At 44.0% G+C, this 20,858-nt stretch overlaps 1 protein-coding gene across 1 annotated transcript in view; it reads right to left on the reverse strand.

Annotated features, from left to right (window-relative positions):
- TCERG1L (transcription elongation regulator 1 like) overlaps window positions 1-20,858 on the reverse strand; it is a 1,516,577-nt gene that overhangs the window by 449,341 nt on the left and 1,046,378 nt on the right. The window contains exon 10 of the mRNA XM_069239738.1: window positions 10,539-10,668. Within this exon, the coding sequence (XP_069095839.1) occupies window positions 10,539-10,668 (130 nt within the window). The remainder of the gene's footprint in view (window positions 1-10,538; window positions 10,669-20,858) is intronic.

Raw genomic sequence — 20,858 nt, forward strand, 5'->3', positions numbered from 1 at the left:
TGTGTGGCTCGGACCAGGTTCTGTTACCCAGAATCCTTTGCAAACCTCAAAATTTGGCTAAAAAAACACATGTTCCTCACATTTTTGTGGCAGACAGTTTTGGAATCTGAGAGAAGCCACAAATTTCCTCCCACCCAGTGTTCCCCCAAGTCTCCCGATAAAAATGATACCTCACTTGTGTGGGTAAGCATAGCGCCCGCGACAGGAAACGCCCCAAAGCGCAACGTGGACAAATCCACATTTTTGAAAGAAAACAGAGGTGTTTTTTGCAAAGTGCCTACCTGTAGATTTTGGCCTCTAGCTCAGCCGGCACCTAGGGAAACCTACCAAACCTGTGCATTTCTGAAAACTAGATACCTAGGGGAATCCAAGATGGGGTGACTTGTGTGGCTCGGACCAGGTTCTGTTACCCAGAATCCTTTGCAAACCTCAAAATTTGGCTAAAAAACACATGTTCCTCACATTTCTGTGGCAGAAAGTTCTGGAATCTGAGAGGAGCCACAAATTTCCTTCCACCCAGCGTTCCCCCAAGTCTCCCGATAAAAATGATACCTCACTTGTGTGGGTAGGTCTAGCACCCGCGACAGGTAACGCCCCAAAGCGCAACGTGGACACATCCAAATTTTTGAAAGAAAACAGAGGTGTTTTTTGCAAAGTGCCTACCTGTAGATTTTGGCCTCTAGCTCAGCCGGCACCTACGGAAACCTACCAAACCTGTGCATTTTTGAAAACTAGAGACCTAGGGGAATCCAAGTTGGGGTGACTTCTGTGGCTCGGACCAGGTTCTGTTACCCAGAATCCTTTGCAAACCTCAAAATGTGGCCCAAAAACACTTTTTCCTCTCATTTCTGTGGCAGAAAGTTCTGGAATCTGAGAGGAGCCACAAATTTCCTTCCACCCAGCGTTCCCCTAAGTCTCTCGATAAAAATGGTACCTCACTTGTGTGGGTAGGCCTAGCACCCACAAAAGGAAATAGCCTAAAACACAACGTGACCTAAAATCGGCCAATCTGCCCCCAAGGGGGGCAGAAATGGTCCAAATACAATTTGCCCCCCAGGGGAGCGACCCTTGCCTGATGGGTCGCTCCCCATCTCTAAAAAAACAAACAAACAAAAAAAATAAAAAAAATAAAAAAAATAAAAAATAAATCCCTGGCGCCTAGAGGTTTCTGCCCCCCCTGGGGGCAGAAATGGCCTAAAATAAATTTGCCCCCCCAACACCCTCCCCCGGGAGCGACCCTTGCCTACGGGGTCGCTCCCCCTGCGTGACATTGGCGCCAATAAACAAATCCCCGGTGCCTAGTGGTTTCTGCCCCCTTGGGGGCAGATTGACCTAAAATCGACCAATCTGCCCCCAAGGGGGGCAGAAATGGTCTAAATACAATTTGTCCCCCAGGGGAGCGACCCTTGCCTGATGGGTCGCTCCCCATCTCTAAAAAAAACAAACAAAAAAAACAAAAAACACAAAAAGAAATTTGCCCTGACGCCTAGAGGTTTCTGCCCCCCCTGGTGGCAGATCGGCCTAATAATAGGCCGATCTGCCCCCAGGGGGGCAGAAATGGCCTAAAATAAATTTGCATCCCCAACCCCCACCTCCCCCCAGGAGCGACCCTTGCCTACAGGGTCGCTCCCCCTGCGTTAGATTGGCGCCAAAAAACAAATCCCCGGTGCCTAGTGGTTTCTGCCCCCTTGGGGGCAGATTGACCTAAAATCGACCAATCTGCCTCCAAGGAGGGCAGAAATGGTCTAAATACAATTTGCCCCCCAGGGGAGCGACCCTTGCCTGATGGGTCGCTCCCCATCTCTAAAAAAACAAAAAAACAAAAAAAAAATTGCCCTGGTGCCTAGAGGTTTCTGCCCCCCCGGGGGCAGAAATGGCCTAAAATAAATTTGCCCCCCCAACCCCCACCCCCCCTGGGGAGCGACCCTTGCCTACAAGGTCGCTCCTCTTGTGTGGCGGCGCAAAAAAAAGATCCCTGGTGCCTAGTGGTTTCAGCCCCCTTTGAGGGCAGATTGACCTACAATCGGCCAATCTGCCCCCAAGGGGGGCAGAAATGGTATAAATACAATATGTCCCCCAGGGGTGCGACCCTTGCCTGATGGGTCGCTCCCCATCTCTAAAAAAACAAAGAAACAAAAAAAAAAAACACAAAAAAACTATTTGCCCTGGCGCCTAGAGGTTTCTGCCCCCCCCCTGGGGGCAGATCGGCCTAATACCAATAGGCTGATCTGCAGGGGCGGCAGAAATGGCCTAAAATAAATATGCCCCCCCACCCCCCCCTCCAGGGGAGCGACCCTTGTCGAAGGGGTTGCTCCCCATCTGTAAAACAAAAAAAACAAAAAAAATCCCTGGTGCCTAGTGGTTTCTGCCCCCCTTGGGGGCAGATCAGCCTAATCAAAATAGGCTGATCTACCCCCCACGGGGCAGAAATGGCCTAAAATAATTCCCCCCCCAGTTAGCGACCCTTGCCTAAGGGGTCGCTCCCCTTGCGTGAAATTCACACCAAAAAAAAAACCTCCCTGGTGTCTAATGGTTTCTGCACCCTTGGGGGCAGATTGGCCTCATCAAAATAGGCCAATCTGCCCCCAAGGGGGGCAGAAATGGCCTAAATATAATTTGCCCCCTAGGGGAGCGACCCTTGCCTAAGGGGTCGCTCCCCACCTAAAAAAAAAAAGAAAACATAACAAAAAGAAAAAAAAAAAAGATCCCTGTTGCCTAGAGGTTTCTGCCCCCCCTGGGGGCAGATCTGCCTAATAATAGGCCCATCTGCCCCCAGGGGGGTTAGTAAAGGCCTTCCCAAAACAATGCCCCCCACTGGGAGCGACCCTTGCCCAAGGGGTCGCTCCCCTTGCGTGAAATTCACACCAAAAAAAAAACCTCCCTGGTGTCTAATGGTTTCTGCCCCCCTTGGGGGCAGATTGGCCTCATCAAAATAGGCCAATCTGCCCCCAAGGGGGGCAGAAATGGCCTAAATATAATTTGCCCCCTAGGGGAGCGACCCTTGCCTAAGGGGTCGCTCCCCACCTAAAAAAAAAAAGAAAACATAACAAAAAGAAAAAAAAAAAAAGATCCCTGTTGCCTAGAGGTTTCTGCCCCCCCTGGGGGCAGATCTGCCTAATAATAGGCCCATCTGCCCCCAGGGGGGTTAGTAAAGGCCTTCCCAAAACAATGCCCCCCACTGGGAGCGACCCTTGCCCAAGGGGTCGCTCCCCTTGCGTGAAATTCACACCAAAAAAAAAACCTCCCTGGTGTCTAATGGTTTCTGCCCCCCTTGGGGGCAGATTGGCCTCATCAAAATAGGCCAATCTGCCCCCAAGGGGGGCAGAAATGGCCTAAATATAATTTGCCCCCTAGGGGAGCGACCCTTGCCTAAGGGGTCGCTCCCCACCTAAAAAAAAAAAGAAAACATAACAAAAAGAAAAAAAAAAAAAGATCCCTGTTGCCTAGAGGTTTCTGCCCCCCCTGGGGGCATATCTGCCTAATAATAGGCCCATCTGCCCCCAGGGGGGTTAGTAAAGGCCTTCCCAAAACAATGCCCCCCCCCTGGGAGCGACCCTTGCCCAAGGGGTCGCTCCCCTTGCGTGAAATTCACGCAAAAAAAAAAAAACTCCCTGGTGTCTAATGGTTTCTGCCCCCCTTGGGGGCAGATTGGCCCTCATCAAAATAGGCCAATCTGCCCCCAAAGGGGGCAGAAATGGCCTAAATATAATTTGCCCCCTAGGGGAGCGACCCTTGCCTAAGTGGTCGCTCCCCACCTAAAAAAAAAAGAAAACATTACAAAAAGAAAAAAAGAAAAAAATAATCCCTGGTGCCTAGAGGCTTCTGCCCCCCCCCCGGGGCTGATGTCACAGGGGGGTTGGGGGGGTTGGGGTGGAAGGGGAAGGGCTTCCCCTTCCATCCCTGACTTGGGTGGGTGGGGGGGAACCCCACAGAGGGAGCGAGAGCGCTCCCTCTGGGCTGTGTGCCGAGGACGTAGTGGTTACGTCCTCGGCACAGCAGCACTGTGCTGAAGGACGTAACCACTACGTCCTTGGCACAGAAGGGGTTAATAAAGCACCGTTAAGCTTTTGCTGTTCATTATTATTGGTGGCTTATTTGTTACAGGCGCACACAAACCTACTTTCAATGCACTTTAGCATAAAGTGTCCTTGTTTCTGAATTTTGTTTTACTCATTTTATGTAGATAGCAAAAGTGGCATATGAGGACACGCACAACAGGCACACTGCGGAGAAAATAAACATCATACATAGCGAGGTTTTTTTCACCATTTAAGTATGACCGATCCTTCGGGTATGAGTGTGTCAAAGTACTGCTAAAAAAAAGCGCTCTGTGAGGCAGTGGTGAAGCATGCAAAAAATGCAGAGATATGTGGCTTGGCTCAGTGGCAGTTGAAAGAGCAAGCTTATTCAGCAGTACACAATTCCAGGTAAATGTAGTGCATCAAAAAGGAACAAAGGGTTGTTGGACAGTGCTGATTCTAAACACTGTGGCCCATATTCATATTTGTTTGTGCCGCATTTGCATTATTTTTTTACGCAAAGGTGGTGCAAACGTACAAAATATAGACCCATATTTATACTTTTTGACGCAAACCAGCGCTGGTTTGCGTCAAAAAATTTATCGCCGGCTAACGCCATTCCTACGCACAATGCGGGTGCCATATTTAAGGATATATGTTAGCCGGCGCTGCGGTCTGGTCAGAGTGAAAAAAAAAAAATGACTCAAACCGGGCAGCGCCGGCATAGGGGAAAATCGGGGTTGTGCGTCAAAAAATGGTGCAAGTCAGGTTTGAGTCAAAAATCATGACTCAAACCTGACTTGCGCCATTTTTTGGCACACAACCCCCATTGACTTCTGTCCCCTGGGCATGGCCATTGGGCACAGTGGCATGTAGAGGGGCCCAAATTTGACCCCCCTATGCCACTTTAAAAAAAAAAATGATACTTACCTGAACTTACCTGTACTTACTTGGGATGGGTCCCCCCATCCATGGGTGTCCTCCAGGGGTGAGCGAGAGTGGCAGGGGGTTCCCCTGGTGGCAGGGAAGGGCACCTGTGGGCTGCTTCCAGGGTCAGAGACCATGGAAGTGAGCCCACAGGTCCCTTAACGTCTGTCCTCACCCAGGCGTTAAAAAACGGCTCACATCAGGCTGGGTGTTGTTTTTTAAGCCCCGCCTCCTCCTGTGCATCAAAATGACGCAGGAGTATAAATAAGGTCACAGGCCTTAACGTCATTTTTGGGCGGGAACGTCTACCTTGCATGTCATTAAAGCAAGGCAGTTTCCCGCATCCCAAAAATGACTCACCTGGAGGAATTTTGACGTCCGCGGGGTCAGGCGTCATTGTATAAATCTGGTGCATGTTTTGAACCGAAATTGCGCACATTCGGCGCAAACGGAGTATAAATATGCCCCATAATTATATTTTGTAAGTTTGTCCCACGATTGCGTCAAAAAGTGATGCAAATGCAGCGCAAAAAAAGTATGAATATGGGCCTATGTTTAAACTAAAGCTAGGCACTCAGCAGCAGATATCACAAAATAACCTTGTTTTTTACTGTGCTCTGCGACTACCCACTCCTTCAACAACGATTTTCAACCTAATCATGTGCCATTGACGCATTGAAATGTCCGAAAGAGTGGTCATCCCTTCTAAAGCTTACGTAACCGAAGGTCTAAAATGAGACATCTGAATAATAGAAGCTGTCTTCACAGGCAAAGCTAATTGGGCCCGATGGTCAGACGATTTCATTGGTAATGGTATCCACTCTCTCAAGTTCAAACTTGAGAGGGTGGATATACCAACAAGGGTCATCATAGTTCACTATTTCCTTTCTACCCACATTGGTGGTTGTTCCCCATGCATCTGCTTAGCCATCTTCCACTACTCCACACAGGAACTTGAAGGAGCAGACAGGCTCTGTCTCAGTCTCCTCTGCTACAGACTTGTGGGGCTGAACCATGGCTGGGAGTGTGGGGTTAGGTGGGCAGCACTGCACAGGCTGGGCTGATAGCTCTGCTTCCTCTCCTCTGGATTGTCAGCTTCACCTTCTGCACTGTGATGAGACAGGAAATGGGAAATGGGAGAGGGGCTGCAAAGCATCAAAGGGGCTCTAGGCAGGGACACAACATGCACTTTGTCCCCGCAATGCAAAAGAAGGTGGCCACGCTGACTCTCCCTGGAAGCTTGCCTGGTAACAATGAGGGTTCCTTAGAGGGGCTCTGTTTGATAGGTCTGACTTTAGAGTGGGTGGAACTCCACAGAATCATGCAGAGCTTTTATGTAACTCTGCAGACTTCCGTGGAGTAAAACTTTGCAAATTCCGCCCACCCTTAGTGCTTTATTGTTGAAAAATAAAATAAGTTGCAGGGCCTTTGTGAGGAGACCACTGCAGAATACACCACCCATTACCCCTGCTTGTGCTGCCAATGACAGTGCTAACACAACTACTAGCCATCATGCTCCTACAAGTGTGACAGTTCTTTTTTCAGGTCCCCAACAGCTATCTAAGTAGTTTGAGCAGTAGATATTAGTCATTTTTAAAGTATACATCAAATTAATAAATACTTGTTGTGCTTATTTTTAAATTGAACAAGCAGCACCACCATGTGGCAAAGTGTTATAAGTCCCAGTGTTCACAATTAAGTGCCAGTGCCAAGCAATGGAAACTATCAGCTCGAATTAAGCACTGCTGGCCATGCCCTATAATGGGAAAATCTTGCACACATTTAAGACACCTCTTTTTGGGATATCGCCCAGGATTTTGTATCCAATTAACTCTTGTCAGAAATGGTTGTTAAAGACAATATTTCACAAGTTAAAATCTTATTTAAGGTATTCTCTGGGATATGAACCTGAAAAAATCTTGTCAGCAATTGGTGGTAATGCTACCTTCAGATATCTATCATCTTTGATCCAGTGAAGGAACTGGTTCATCAGCTGTGGTTGCACCTCCATGATGACATCCTGTTTGTTAGGATTTTCAAGAGATAAATACAGAATCTTGCTATAGAGTGTGCTCATGTGGAACAAGCATGTGGTTACAGTATTGAAAGTTCTTTAATTGTGTATTTGAAAGTTGATGTGTTAAATCTGTTCTTCCTTCAGAGGATATCAGCTCAGAGTTCTTTCTTCCTACCTCATTTCCCTCAAGTTTGCCCCTTTAACAACCACATTCCTTCAAAGAGCGGCTCCTGGTGCTAACAGGGGGCGGTGCAGCACGTGGGGTGGGTTTGAAAATAATAGGAACCGCCACCATCACCGTGACCGCCATCACCATAGCGCTGCTTCTCTAATGCAGGCAGGCTGCAGACACAAGCTCCCAACCTGCCCTGCAGCCAATCCTGAATCCTGAAGCTGCTCAGAGCAGCATCAGGATTGGCTGGGAACTCCCAGCCAGGGTGCTCCCAGGTAACCTGGGAGCCTGTGCATGCTCTCTACAGCCCAGCAACTGTGTTTCTGGGCTGGAGAGAGCCTATTGCGCATGTGTGTTTGACCGGCCCGAGGCAGCTGAGCAAACACATATGCGTTGCTCATCACAGCCCGTGGCCATGCCCCTTTTACTAAAAAATGATAATAAACATAGTTTATTATTGTTTTTTAGTGAACGGTTTGCAGCAGCTGCTGCTGGCGGGGGGGGCGCTCATCCGCCCTTGCGGAGGAGCTGCGCCTGATTCCTTCTCATTGGTGGACCTAGAAATCTCACGATCTGAGGTAGTGGAATTTATTTACCCGTATGCCAACTACTTTTTGCATCTTATCTGCCAAATCAAAGTCTAACATTGTGTCAATATTTGCAGGTTCTACTCCCTGGAGTTCATTTCCTATCCCCCCCCTTCATCTTGTTGTAGTTTGGCACTGTTCTCATTCGTGGATACCACATCAAGGAAAGAGTGGTGTTGGCTACCATATTTCTCCTGCCGTAAGTATCCCAGTTTACTTATATTCAGGTGTTGGGATGATGACCTATTTTCTTTGCTTTCATCAGCAATTTTTCCAAACTACTGTCGGTGACCTCTTGTCTTTCTTACCCAACACATTGCCTTCTATACTTTCGACCAAAATCCAGTTTCTGTTCCTCATTTGTTAAAATGCAAAGTTCAAATGTCTGTGTATAGATACATTTTCTCTTTGAAGCAAATTGCTCCCTCTGCCTCTTTTCATGTAATTGTAAGTTGTGAACCTTGGATACAGACAAGCATTTCCTAGAAGTGAGTTTGAAGAACTACTTAAATTAGTAACGTATTTTCTTGAACCCGATAGGGCAGTAAGATCACCAGGAGCATAGCTATCAATAGAGTAAAAGGTGCAGTACACCAGAAACCAGGGGTGCCACTAATTAGTGGCTGTTTTTTATTCTCAAACCAGTGGATGTTGGCCCTGATTTCCTTTCCTGCTTTAAGGGTAATGGCGCCCTGGCATCGCCACGTGAAATCATCCATACCTAGCTTCATTCGACATTTGTAACAACGAACATACATAGAGATGGTAATTGTATTTTTCCACAGTTTTTTCTGCCCTCTACGTCTCATTTTTCTCTTTGCCTTTCCTGTCCCTTTATATTAGGACACACCAAGAAAATAACACGAAGGAATTCAAGCAATATTGTTGTGAACGGAGAGTGAGAATAGGATTTCAGTTTCAACAAAGCAGAAAGCTCTATTGCAGCGAAAAAACAGTCTGATGTTCTTGCTAACGTTCAAAGAGCCGTCCGGAGGGACGCTACAGATTTAATTTGAGCAGGTTTCAACAGAAGTTCAGTTAAATTTGTGTCCTGAAATAGCTTCTTTTGTGTCAATGTTAATCATTTCCTTTAAATCAATGGAATCGTGAGCAGCTTGCATTTTCAAACATTTCATTTGGATGACACACTTGGTTGGATAAATTGGCACCAGCAGAATTTCGCTTAAAAATAATATCAAGAAACGGGTTCTCAGCATATAAAACTGAATGGACTGCATTACTGTTATAAAAATGTTTTGCTGGGTACATCACAAACATTGCGATGCCTGTGTGATATAGTTCCTCCCTGTGGAGCAGTCTTTCCTGATTTCTGTAAACCAAAAAGCCATTACATGCCTGACAGGTCACTAACTAATCATAAATGGTTACCTTTAGATTGTACAAGAAGTACATAAAAAACAAAATTAGAAAATAGCTGGACATTTGAAACATTTTTCAAAACCTAAGAAAATAAGCTACTAGTGCCTAGTAATTGGATACACCGACTTTGCCCTATTACTAACACAAGGTGGGGAATCTTAGGGTCATGTCTAGGAGCCAGTTTGCGTCTCGATTGCAGAACACAAAATGGTGCATGTGCGACGCAAACCTTGAATGCGATATAAGAAGCCATGCAAGACCACTTTTGGTAACCCTGATTGGCTCCATAAATCTGGAGTAAAGCAACACTGGGGAAATCGCTGTGTTGTATTACTCTGCCCTGGAAAGGCATTCTATGGGCGTTGCATGGTTGTTCCCATACAACTCCCATGGATTTTGATTCATTCCCAAATTTACCAGAGCTGGTAAACCTGGGAATGTGCCAAAATACTATGCCTTCCGTGGGGGAGGAGTAACAAGGAGATATGTCTTGATTTCTCCTTCTAACTTCCTCTTTCTATGTTTGCTGCATTCTGCAGCACACCTTGATAGAGGAATAAGCCTCTGGGGATTGTTTTTGTGCAGGAAGGTGCCCCTTCTTGCACAAAAGCAATCCTGCATGCAAAGCAGGCACCCTTGCACCATGGTGCAAGGGTAGCTGCATTGCCACTAGGCTGCCTAAAGGGCGCCAGCACAGGGGAAAAGGCAGGAATGTACCTTATTGACTTAAATACAGTGCATTCCTACTCTTGGGTGACTAGCTGTGCTGCACTGCATGAACAACTTAGAAATATGCCCCTCAGTATATGTCAACGGTGTTAATTTGAACAATGCAGTATAACAGCTCAAGAAACCGTGAAATGTAAATTCTATAGATTTCTAAAGTAAACAACAACCGTTTAATGCCCCACTGAAATAATGGAATGGGATATTGTCTAGATGACATCAATGCTGTTTGCCAATATTTCAGCCTGTCCTTTACTAGTGAAAATTATAGACAGAAGTTGGCAGAAACCAGAGCCACAGTGAGAACTCCATAAAGCACATAGCTAAAGATATTTCAACATTTCTGAATGCACAATTCAACAAACGCCTCTGATTGATCAATTACATTAAAAGATGGTATATTACTTATTCAAAACGGCACATACCATATCATGTTATTTATTTAACATACATTTGCCCTTGGCATTGTTAGAGAGGGCTCTAGAAAATCAGCTGTAAAGCTATCTCACTGACTGCAACTACGATTGTATTAGGAATATTATAATAGGTTTCCATCCAAAATATTTACTGCTACAATAATACTACTACTACTACTTCTGTTACAACTGCTACTACTAATACAAATATTGACATTAATAATACCTTTGTAGGCTGTACTTGCCTATGTGTTTGTCTAATACAAATGTCTATAATGAAATGTCAGGTCTTACCCCTCGTTCAAGAAGCATATCTTTAAAATGTGTACTACGTTCTTCTAATGGAACCAAGACTTCGGATGTTTTCACATTTTTTTCCTCCTTTTCAATTTTGTCTTTCTCGATGTTTTGAAGAAGTTCAGTTCTTGGAAAAGAGATACAACACAGCCAAATATATTACTCAGAAAAAATTGAAACCAGTGTGTCATTTAAGAAAATGTTGAGCACCTGCACATTTAGCTACTTCTGATTAAGACAATTGTATTCAGTAAAATAAAAACAACGGCAGTGGTGGGTGGTGACAGAGGAGGCAGAAATACCAACAGGTAGAGGAAAGGGAAAGAGCTACACAAATGCAAAGATTCTCTGTCGTCATGATTGGATTTTTGAGAAATCAGAAACATAGTTTGAAAATATATTTTCACTATTCCTGATGCATTTAAAAGAGCATGCAAATCTCATGTATTAATTCGTGTACTTGGGACAGACATCTGACAATGCTTAGATGATAAGATACAACTTTTCATAATCATCCCTTAGTTTTTCAGAAAATTTAATCCAGTATCCATGATTAGCAAAAACAAAGCAATATTAAGGGCATGCCCATCATTTTATATGACATTATGAATCAGAAATTCCAAAGATACTAAACTAATATGGCAGGCACCTTTCATTTCTTGTTATTCTACACAGCAATTCAGAAGACACACTCAGCATTTTTCTGATCACACCTTAAATTATGTCAAAATGCAATCAAGTGAATACCTACTGTAATGACCATGTTGTGGTATAGGCCATGTTTGTCATGCATTGCATAAAACAAATGCTCCGAACTCCATAGACTTCCATTGGCAATATAGAGGGCTTGTTGCATAAAGGGAGGCAGCAACAGTACTAGTGGTAATGACAAATTATTTGTATGGTTTTCTCCATTACCAACAATGAGGATTGAACAAAAAGAAGACAAATGTGGCAGTACACACTCTTTGACCTATGATGCATCACAGTGATTAAGCTTTATTCAACACCATGGCCCATATTTATACTTTTTTAGTGCTGCATTTGCATCATTTGTTGACAGAAAATTGTATTTTGTAAGTTTGCACCACTTTTGCGTTACAAAGTGGCGCAAATGCAGCGCTAAAAAAGTATAAATATGGGCCTATATTCTATAAGAAATTGAGAATATTTGTTGAGGGGTTTAACAGCACATTCAGACAACAATCACAATCCTTGTTAGGGTGAACCACAAACAGTCACTAGATTAACCTTTGCTTAACCCTCTGGTATCTAGACACAAAAGAGTCAGGCTTAACGTAGAGGAAATATGTAAAGCATTAGTGCACAACACAATCAGTCATAAAGTAAAAAAACAATGGAAGGATAATCCCAAACCAACTTAGACAGAGTAAATATTAAGAACGGATACCACAATGATGGAGATTCAAACAGTAAAACTGCAATTATAAAGGTTTTCATGAAAATATGCCTAAAAGCACAAAACGCCACTCAATTTCAATTGGTTGCAGTAGACTGAGGGAAAGTCACCAGTTCAGGCTGTCAGGATACTTCAATTCGATTTCCTCAGAAGCAGAAGATAACTCCTCAGTCCCGACCCGAGCTACTCACAACGAATATTAATCCTTCGTGCTGAGTACCCCGGAGGGGGAAAGGGGAATAGGATGGTAGAGAGACTGCCACAGAGATGATGAACGCCAGTACTCAATCTGCCTCTTCACATCTAAGATTGGATACAGCACCTGCAAGAGTCACAGTCGCAATTACTAGGGACATACAACATCAGTTTTTCACTTTCTACTCTCAACACTTAATTCTCTTTAATTCTATTATTTCTTCACTGACCCTGAGTTCTCTGTAGCCTTGCTTCTCTCTATAAATGATAGCTCTTCTTAAAAAAATGCTTATTACTGATTCTGGAAGAACTTCTCAACCTTTGTTAGAGATTGGTTTTATGTTGCTATATATATATATAGTTGGTGATAATGCGTTCTTCAAATCAGCTGATGTTATTTAATTTCTCCTGTCTTATTGTGACGTCTGTCAATACTTGTATTTGTAAATGCTTGTTTATTAAAGTTTGTTTCTCCTTTCTTACTTCGACATTTGTTGATAACTTGTATTTGTAAATGCTTGTTTATTACGTTAGTTTCTCCTTCCGTACTTCGACATCTGTCGATAACTTGTAGTTGTAAATGCTTGTTTATTTAAGTTCGTTTCTCTTTTAAACTCTATTTTGGTTTATTACCATTGAATTTGTAAATGCTTATTTGTTAACAGTTCGTTTCTCCTTTAAACTTGGCCTTTGTTTATAACCTTGACATTTGTAGATACTTGCTCTTTTAAAGTTCGTTTTTTCTTTGACTTTATTATCTTAAACGAGAACCTTGTAAACATAAGGTTAATTCATACATTAACTCTGTAGCCTTGCCGACTTCCACTGGAACGATCTACTATCAAACTCTTCGAATAAACCTTGACAATATTTATCAGTTTTCTGTAATATAATCTTCAAATGTAATTTTACCTCACAGGAGTTTCTGTTCTGAAGCGCGCTCTCTCTCCACACAGCTGATTCCTGTCAGACCTCAGTTGAAGTGCAAGGCTTCCAGCTGGAGAGCTCATAACTTAGCAACCAACCGATTGCAAGACTAGAACTGTAACTAACCTTCAGGACTCACAGCGGCCATCTTGGATCTTCTCTTCTTGATTCTTCCTTTGAAATAAGCGCAAGATTACTCTGCAAACCTTCTTCCAGTTTGGGCTTTGCTGTCTCCACTGAGGATATCTCTTTGCTTTTCTCATGCACTTCTTTGGTTTGACTTGGCAAGTTTGTGTGGTCATGACACAGGCTGACAGCGGTGATTCATAGGTTGGACACAGGTGCCAGGTTAGTTCCACTGAAAAGTTTCCTTCAAAGTCTGGTGCAGAGATTTCCATACACTATGGAGGAGACCCCATAGAGGAGGCTGAGGGTCGCGGATGTTTGTCACTGCGATGCTGAAAGCAAATCGGGCGTCGCAAATAGTAATCACTGTTGAGCGAAGAGCCAGTCAAGTATTGTGAATGGTTTTGTTGTAGCTGTCCGTTGGCAGTTGTCAGGGTCTTTCATTGCTGTAGTGTGAATTGTAGGTCTCATGTTGTCCATTGTTCCTGGTGGTTGATGTCAGCGCAAAGAGTAGGTTTAACCAGAACTTCACTTTGGTTATTGTTGTGGATGGCAGAGTCTTGGCATGAATGGATCTGATTGCAGTCACAAGATGCCAAAACTTCAGAATTTTCACCCATTCGCCTGGAGGAGTGCACTCTGTTGCAAGCCAAGGTTCGAGTACCTGGGCAGGCACTATTTGGGGCTCAGGATTCAATCCAGCAGAGGGCAGCAGAGCTCAGGCAAGTCCAGGTGCAAGTCCAGGCAGGTTCTGTTGCAGCAGATCAGCAGGGGAGTGCAGGGATGCCTTTGAAGTTTGCTGTATCCCTGTAGCTCACATAAGAAGTCAGCTAACTGACCCTTGGAGTCACTCTGGTTAGTCTGTAATGAAGGTGAGCAGGTCCAATCTTCTTCTTGGAGAGCTAGGCAGTCCTTCAAGCAGTAGGGCAGCCCTCTGGCAGCAGGGAAGTTATTGTTCAGTAACATCCACACGTCCAGAAGTGTTCTGAGTAGTGGCTCTGGAGGTCCAATATTTATATATTATTCCAGAATTTGTGTGGAATGGTTCCTTGTCCTATCCCCACATCTGGCTCAGGAAAGGTTTTCCACTGGGAAGTCTTCAAACTGTCTGGGGTGACAGAATGCAGGGTATTCCTCATACCTGGTGGCAGGTTCCTTTGTGTGTGCAGGAGGCAAAACCCTTTGAAGTGTAAGCAGGGCTAGGTTCAGCCCCTCTAAGTCATCCTGTCATCCAGTAGTCATCTGGCCCTAATTTGTAAATAAAATTAACCCTGTCCTACCTTTAGACCCCTACTTAGGGGTGGATTATAAATATTAAAAATGAAGGTTTAGGACTGGCCTAAGGTTTATTTTGCCAGCTCTTAAGCTGCAGTGGCAGGTCTGAGATGTTTTAAAAGGCTACTTTAGTGGTTTACAAAAAGAAAATGCTGCAGGCCTATTAGTAGCATTTAAGTTGCAGGACCTGGGTACACACAGTACCATATACTAGCGATCTACAAGTAAAATTAAAAAAGCCATTTACATGAATGCCAATTTTAGCATGTTTGATGGAGAGAGTACAAGAACTTTAGCACTGGTTAGCAGTGGTAAAGTGCACAGAGTCCTAAAAGTACTAAAACAAATCGATAGAAGCAGGCTTGGTGGAGACAAAACGTTTGGTGGAATACCACACAAAGGATGTGAACCAATCAATCAGGATTTCTGGAGCATTGCTAATCACCTGTGAGGTTATCCAAGCACTGTGAGCATAGCTGCTTAGGGGCTCAGTTGAATAGCCAGGTCTTGAGTCCTTTCCTTAATTCCAGAAGAGAGGATGAGGATCATAGGTGAAGGGAGAGGTCGTTCTTGTTGTTCTCCGTAAGGAAGGCGAAAGAGCATCCTCCACCATTGCTTTAGAGAGTGCAGGGGCTTTGTGTGAGGGAGAGGGAAGCCGAGGTGACTGGAGGGTGAGTGGAATTTCAGACGATGGTTGCTGTATGCAGGTCCTTGATTGTGAAGGCTTTGTAGGTGTGGATCAGCATCCTAAATTGACATCTCTTCTGAATGGGGAACCAGTGTAGCTGGTTGAGGTGGAGGGTGATGGGGCTCCATTTGGGGAGGATGAGTCTGGCCACTTAATTTGGAATGGTCTGCAGTCTCTTCAGGAGGTACGGGGAGATTTATACGTAGAAGGATGTCAGGATTAACATCGCCCAAAGTTGTTTCTTAAGAACAAAAATACGTTTGTTCCAACTACTGTTTACTGTTTTTATTGACATTTCGAAACTTAAAATCTCATAGTCACACAAGAATCACAATTTAAAAAGATAAAAGTTAAAAATGTCGGTGCAAAATATTTCTTATACAATAATATACACAGTCACTAGGAAGCTCCCCAAGTTCGTAATACTAACAGCTTTATGACTGTAGTGATAAGCCAAAAAAAACAAAGTGAACTGTATTATACTATACTCAAAGTAAGGGCATTATAAACATGTTGTAATCGTTACAATTTTAAAATTAGTTTCAGATATAACCATATAGAAAACATTCCTGTCTAAGGCTGGGCTAGTGGCCATATGCAAAACTTCACCGATATGACAAAATATAAACATTGATGATGGTAAATTGAAACATTTCAAATTCAAGCTTTAAAGACTGGGTAAGTTTGTATTACTAACAACTTTAAAATTGCAGTAATAAGAAGCCACAATACCAAAGTGCACAGTACTATACATATTGAAGTGGAGGCCACGTGAATACACAAATAATTGGCATAGGCTGTAATCGGTACAATCTTAAAATATGTCTCAAATAAGACCATATATAAACCATTAATGCCAAAGGGTGGGCTAGTAATCCTGTGTAAAACTTCGCAAATATAACATTGTGTAAACATTGATAATGGTGCAGTGATAAATGAAAAATTTCAATTTCAAACTTTTCAGACTGGGCCAGTAACCCAATGCAAAACAACACAAACTATTTCTTGAACAATCGCATCCAAATACTACAAAAGCTCTCGACCAATGCAGCCAAAGATTCCTCTTCTGAGCCGACCCCTCCAAGTGCTTTCAGAGCTCTGCAGCAGATAGACCATGCAGCTGATGGATATTTAGAAACTGCACTTAATACCACTATATATGTATCATATCTACAAATTCTATAGGCATTTGCACTATTGTGGAGAAGCAAAGTTTTGCACAGCGGGATGATCCATTTTTTTCTAGGGATCTTATATTTAGGGCAGAAAAAAAGGAAATGTTCAATTGATTTTACACATGATTTTCACAGGTTTGCATTTGTTTCCTTCAGAGCTGTTTGATGACCATTGGGTGGTAAAAGCATTAACAGGTTAGATACTGTATCTAAACTGGAGAAATAGGGAGCGAGCATAGGCTGGTAAAGGCAGGTCAAAAAAATATTCAGCATATGGCTCCTGTTTGACAAGCAAAAATTCTGATGTGAGTCGACCCAACCCGCTCCTCTGGGAAATCCAATCATTTGTCTTCCCCCAATATCTCAGCTTAACAAGCTTGGCAGCATTGGTTGGGATTGATTCAGGGTTCCCCCAAACTGGGGGAAACACAGTTCATCCTAAACAGATTTCATTTCCCGCAACCAACTAACCTTATCTAAACTCCCTGCATTCCCTAATAAGTCTCTGATTGCCTCCCTAAAAGATTCCAGTTCCTCTGTCTTCCAGAGCCGGATTCCATATAGGGGGGACTTCAGGGCTACATGATCTTCAATGTTGTTTAACCCAAGCTCTATTCTTAGGGGTACTAATGTAGTGCCCTTCCCCAGCTTAGCTATGTATCTGATGAAGTTGTTTTGTTTGGCTTATAGCATGTTCTGCTGAATATTAAAGACCCACAATTCAGCTCCATATAGAGCTGCTTCCCTAGCCCGGGCCTTATACATTTCTATAATGGGGTTTAATGGGGGACTAACTGCAGCTTTAGCTTTGTGGATGAAAGCCCCCTCTCTGTGACATAAGATATGGGCACTTTTACTAATATGTGCATCCCATCTACCCGAAGCCATCAATCTAATTCTCAAATAGTCAATCTCTTTGACTCTTTTTAGAATGGCAGAATTCATGTTTACGCTATTGTTCAGCTTCTTCTTTCCCTGCCAACAAATCATCAATTTTGTTTTTCCAACATTGAGCTAAAGGTCAAAGTCTTTACAAAACAATCAGAATTGATTGACTAAGTTTTGTGATCCCACAGGTGATTTTGCCATAATAATGGTGTCCTCCGCATAAAGGAACCCCAGAATTTTTCGACCAGCCAACCGTGGTGAGTCATTCATGCAACTATTTAAATACTTAATGCAGTTGTCAATGTACAAAAGAAAGAGGATGGGAGCAAGAACGCAGCCTTCCTGTAACCCCCTCTTGGTAATAATTGGGGCTGTCAGTTCACTGTCCCTGCCACATCTGATTCGGGCAAAAGTATCTTCGTGGAGTCGGACAATTAAGTTAAAGAGTTCCAACTAACTTTCCGCAAGATCAGACAGAAATATATTCTCCTAAAATATTAATATACCCAAAAAACTATGTGACTAGCCTGGAACTTGTTTCTACTTTAATTGCACCCGGCATATGCTGTGACTAACAGAATCCCGATATTTGAGCATATGGTCACGAAAGATGTTAATAGTGTAAAATGCAACATACCAGAGGTGGAAAGGGATGCTCTTGCATCCTTAAAGAAATCAAAAAAGAGAAAGTAATCAAACCGGCTCATAAGGGCAGGGCCGTTGCGATACAGAAGGTTGATGACTATAAACATGACATGCTAAAACAGTTATAACTACCGACATACTATATGAAACCTTTGACTGAACCAACATCAGAAATCAGTAACCTGATTACATTGACGACCAGTAATAGCTTGCAGGCTTGCTTCACTAACCAAAATGAACTTGAATATTAAAATAAGAAGTCACAACACAAACCTGATATCTACAAGTTGCCCAAAAATCACAAAAGGACAGACAATACTCCAACCAGACAATTATATCAGGCTGCAGATCTGTATGGGAACCTCAGTGCACGTATAAAAATCATTTTTAAAGCCCTTTGTACCTATCCTGTTAAAAATTGGGTTTCTGGTTGACAGAGGTATGCACCCTCATCAAGCAGGAACCACAATCCTAGTCAGGGAAAGTCACAAACGCACACTTAATTAACCTGTGCTCTCTCTTCTGGAAAGAGCAGCCAGGTTTAACTTAAGAAGCAATGTGTAAAGTATTTGTGCAACACATCAAACAGTAAAACAGTGAAGGCAACATACAAAAATAATCTACACCAGATTAGAAAAATAGAGCTTAAGTTAATGAACAAAATAAAACCACAAATACAAAAATCTTATAAGCAGAACTTGAGTTATAGATTTGTAAACATTAAAACTCAACATATTGCTTAAAAGCATAAAGCGCCTACTGGGGCTATCTAGTTGTACTAGACCAAATTGTATACAAAAGTTCAGGATGACCGTATTGAAGCACAGGTCGAACACAGTCCCAGATAAGTCCCGCTGAAGTTTTACCTTCTTAAGAATTGTGGCAAGAATCCTGTTCACATGGGAGAAGGTCGCCAGGAGCAAGGAGGGTGTCACTGGCAGTAGTTCGCGAGCATGAGGAGTCGGGCAGGCATTGTGGGCAGGCAGGCTGGAACCTCACTGTCATGAGTTGCGATACTTGCTGTGTGAAGAGACAATTTTGCTATGACATGCTGATGCTCTGCAATGGCAGGCCTGAGACATGATTAAAATGCTACTTAAGTGGGTGACACAATCAGTGCTGCAGGCCACAAATAGCATTTAGGCCCTGATTAATATTGTTTGACGCAAACCTGTGTTAGCGCAGATTTGCGTCATAAAGTTTACCGCCGGCTAGCGCCATTTCTGGATGCCAGTCGGGCGTCATATTTAAGGAATGATGCTAGTCGGTGGTAAGGGCCGATCAATGTAAAAATAAATGGCGCTAACGGGGTGGGGGAGGCCTAGGGGAAACAGGAGGTTGTGCGGCACACAATGGTGCTAGCCAGGTTAGAGTCATAAAAATGACGCTAACCTGACTAGCATCATTTTTTGACACATAACCCCCATGGACATGACTCCTGTCTTAGTAAAGACAGGAGTAATGCCCCCCTGCCCAATGGCCATGCCAAGGGGACTTATGTCCCCCGGGCATGGCAATTCGGCACAGTGCCATGTAGGGGGGCCCAAGTTAAGTGCCCCTATGGCACTTTAATAATGAGAAATCACCATACCTGGACATACCTGGGATGGGTCCCCCCATCCTTAGGTGTCCTCCAAGTGTGGGTGTCCCTGGGTGCAGGGAAGGGCACCTGTGGGTAGTTTCTATGGCCTCTGACAAAGGAAAATGGCCCAAAGGTCCCCTAATGGCTGCCCTGACCCAAGCGTTAAATCAGGCCGCTAAACAGGCTTAGCGCCATTAAAGGCCCTCCTCCTCCTGTGATTTTTGCAGGGGAGGATAATTAAGGCGCAAAGGCCTTAGAGTCATTTTTTGCCTCGGAACGCCTACCTTGCATCTCATTGATGCAAGGTAGTTTTCTGCAGGCAACAAATTACGCTAACTCCAATATTTTGATGCTAGACATATCTAGCGTCAAAATATAAATATGGAGTTAGGATTGCGCCAGATTTGCGTAAAAAAAAATGAAGCAAATCCGACACAAACAAAGTATGAATATGCCCCTTAGTTTACAGGCCCTGGGCACATGTAGTGCACTTTACTAGGCACTTTTAAGTAATTTAAATCTCCCAATTGCGGATATGCCAGTATTGCCAAGTTTAGGAGAGAGAGAGAGCACAGGCACTTTAGCACTGATTAGCAGGGGAAAGTACACATAGGGGGTCATTCTGACCCTGGCGGTAAAAGGCACTTACCGCCGGTCAGAAGACCGCCATAATCCCGCCGCGGCCGCGGTAAACCGCCACGGTCATTCTGACCCACAACTGCCAAACCGCCAAAAACCCGACATCCACTGAAGCCCACCTCATCAGCGGTCAGCGATAAACTGGAGATGACCAAACCTCCACCGTCACGCCAACACAAACACGCCCATGCCATTACGACCCACCAATCCACGCAGCGGTCTTGCAACCGCGGTATTCCATTGGCGGTACACCCCCCCGCGCTCAAAATACCCACACCTTTACAAAACAAAGCCACATTGGACAATCCAAAATACACACACATGATACACATACAAACACCACTCCCACACACCCATCACCATATAAAACACCCACCCACATCACCCACAAACCCCCACAAAGCGAAATTCAGAGACAAGGCGCAATACACAGAGAGAGAGCACAGGGAACGCAAACCACAACACACACAGGAACCCAACATCATCACCCACACCACATCTACGCACAAAACACCACACACCACTACACTCATCACCACAAACACCACCCCACACCTCATCCACACCACCCCATGGCACCCCAAAGACACCCCAGGTTCATGGAACAAGAACTCAGGGTCATGGTGGAGGAAATAATCAGGGTAGAGCCCCAGCTCTTCGGCAAACAGGTGCAGCACACCACAATAGCCAGGAAGGCGGAGCTATGGCAAAGGATCGTCGACAGGGTCAACGCCATGAGACAGCATCCCAGAAATCG

This window comes from Pleurodeles waltl, chromosome 6, assembly GCF_031143425.1.
Source record: "Pleurodeles waltl isolate 20211129_DDA chromosome 6, aPleWal1.hap1.20221129, whole genome shotgun sequence".
In the NCBI taxonomy this organism is placed as follows: Eukaryota; Metazoa; Chordata; class Amphibia; order Caudata; family Salamandridae; genus Pleurodeles; species Pleurodeles waltl.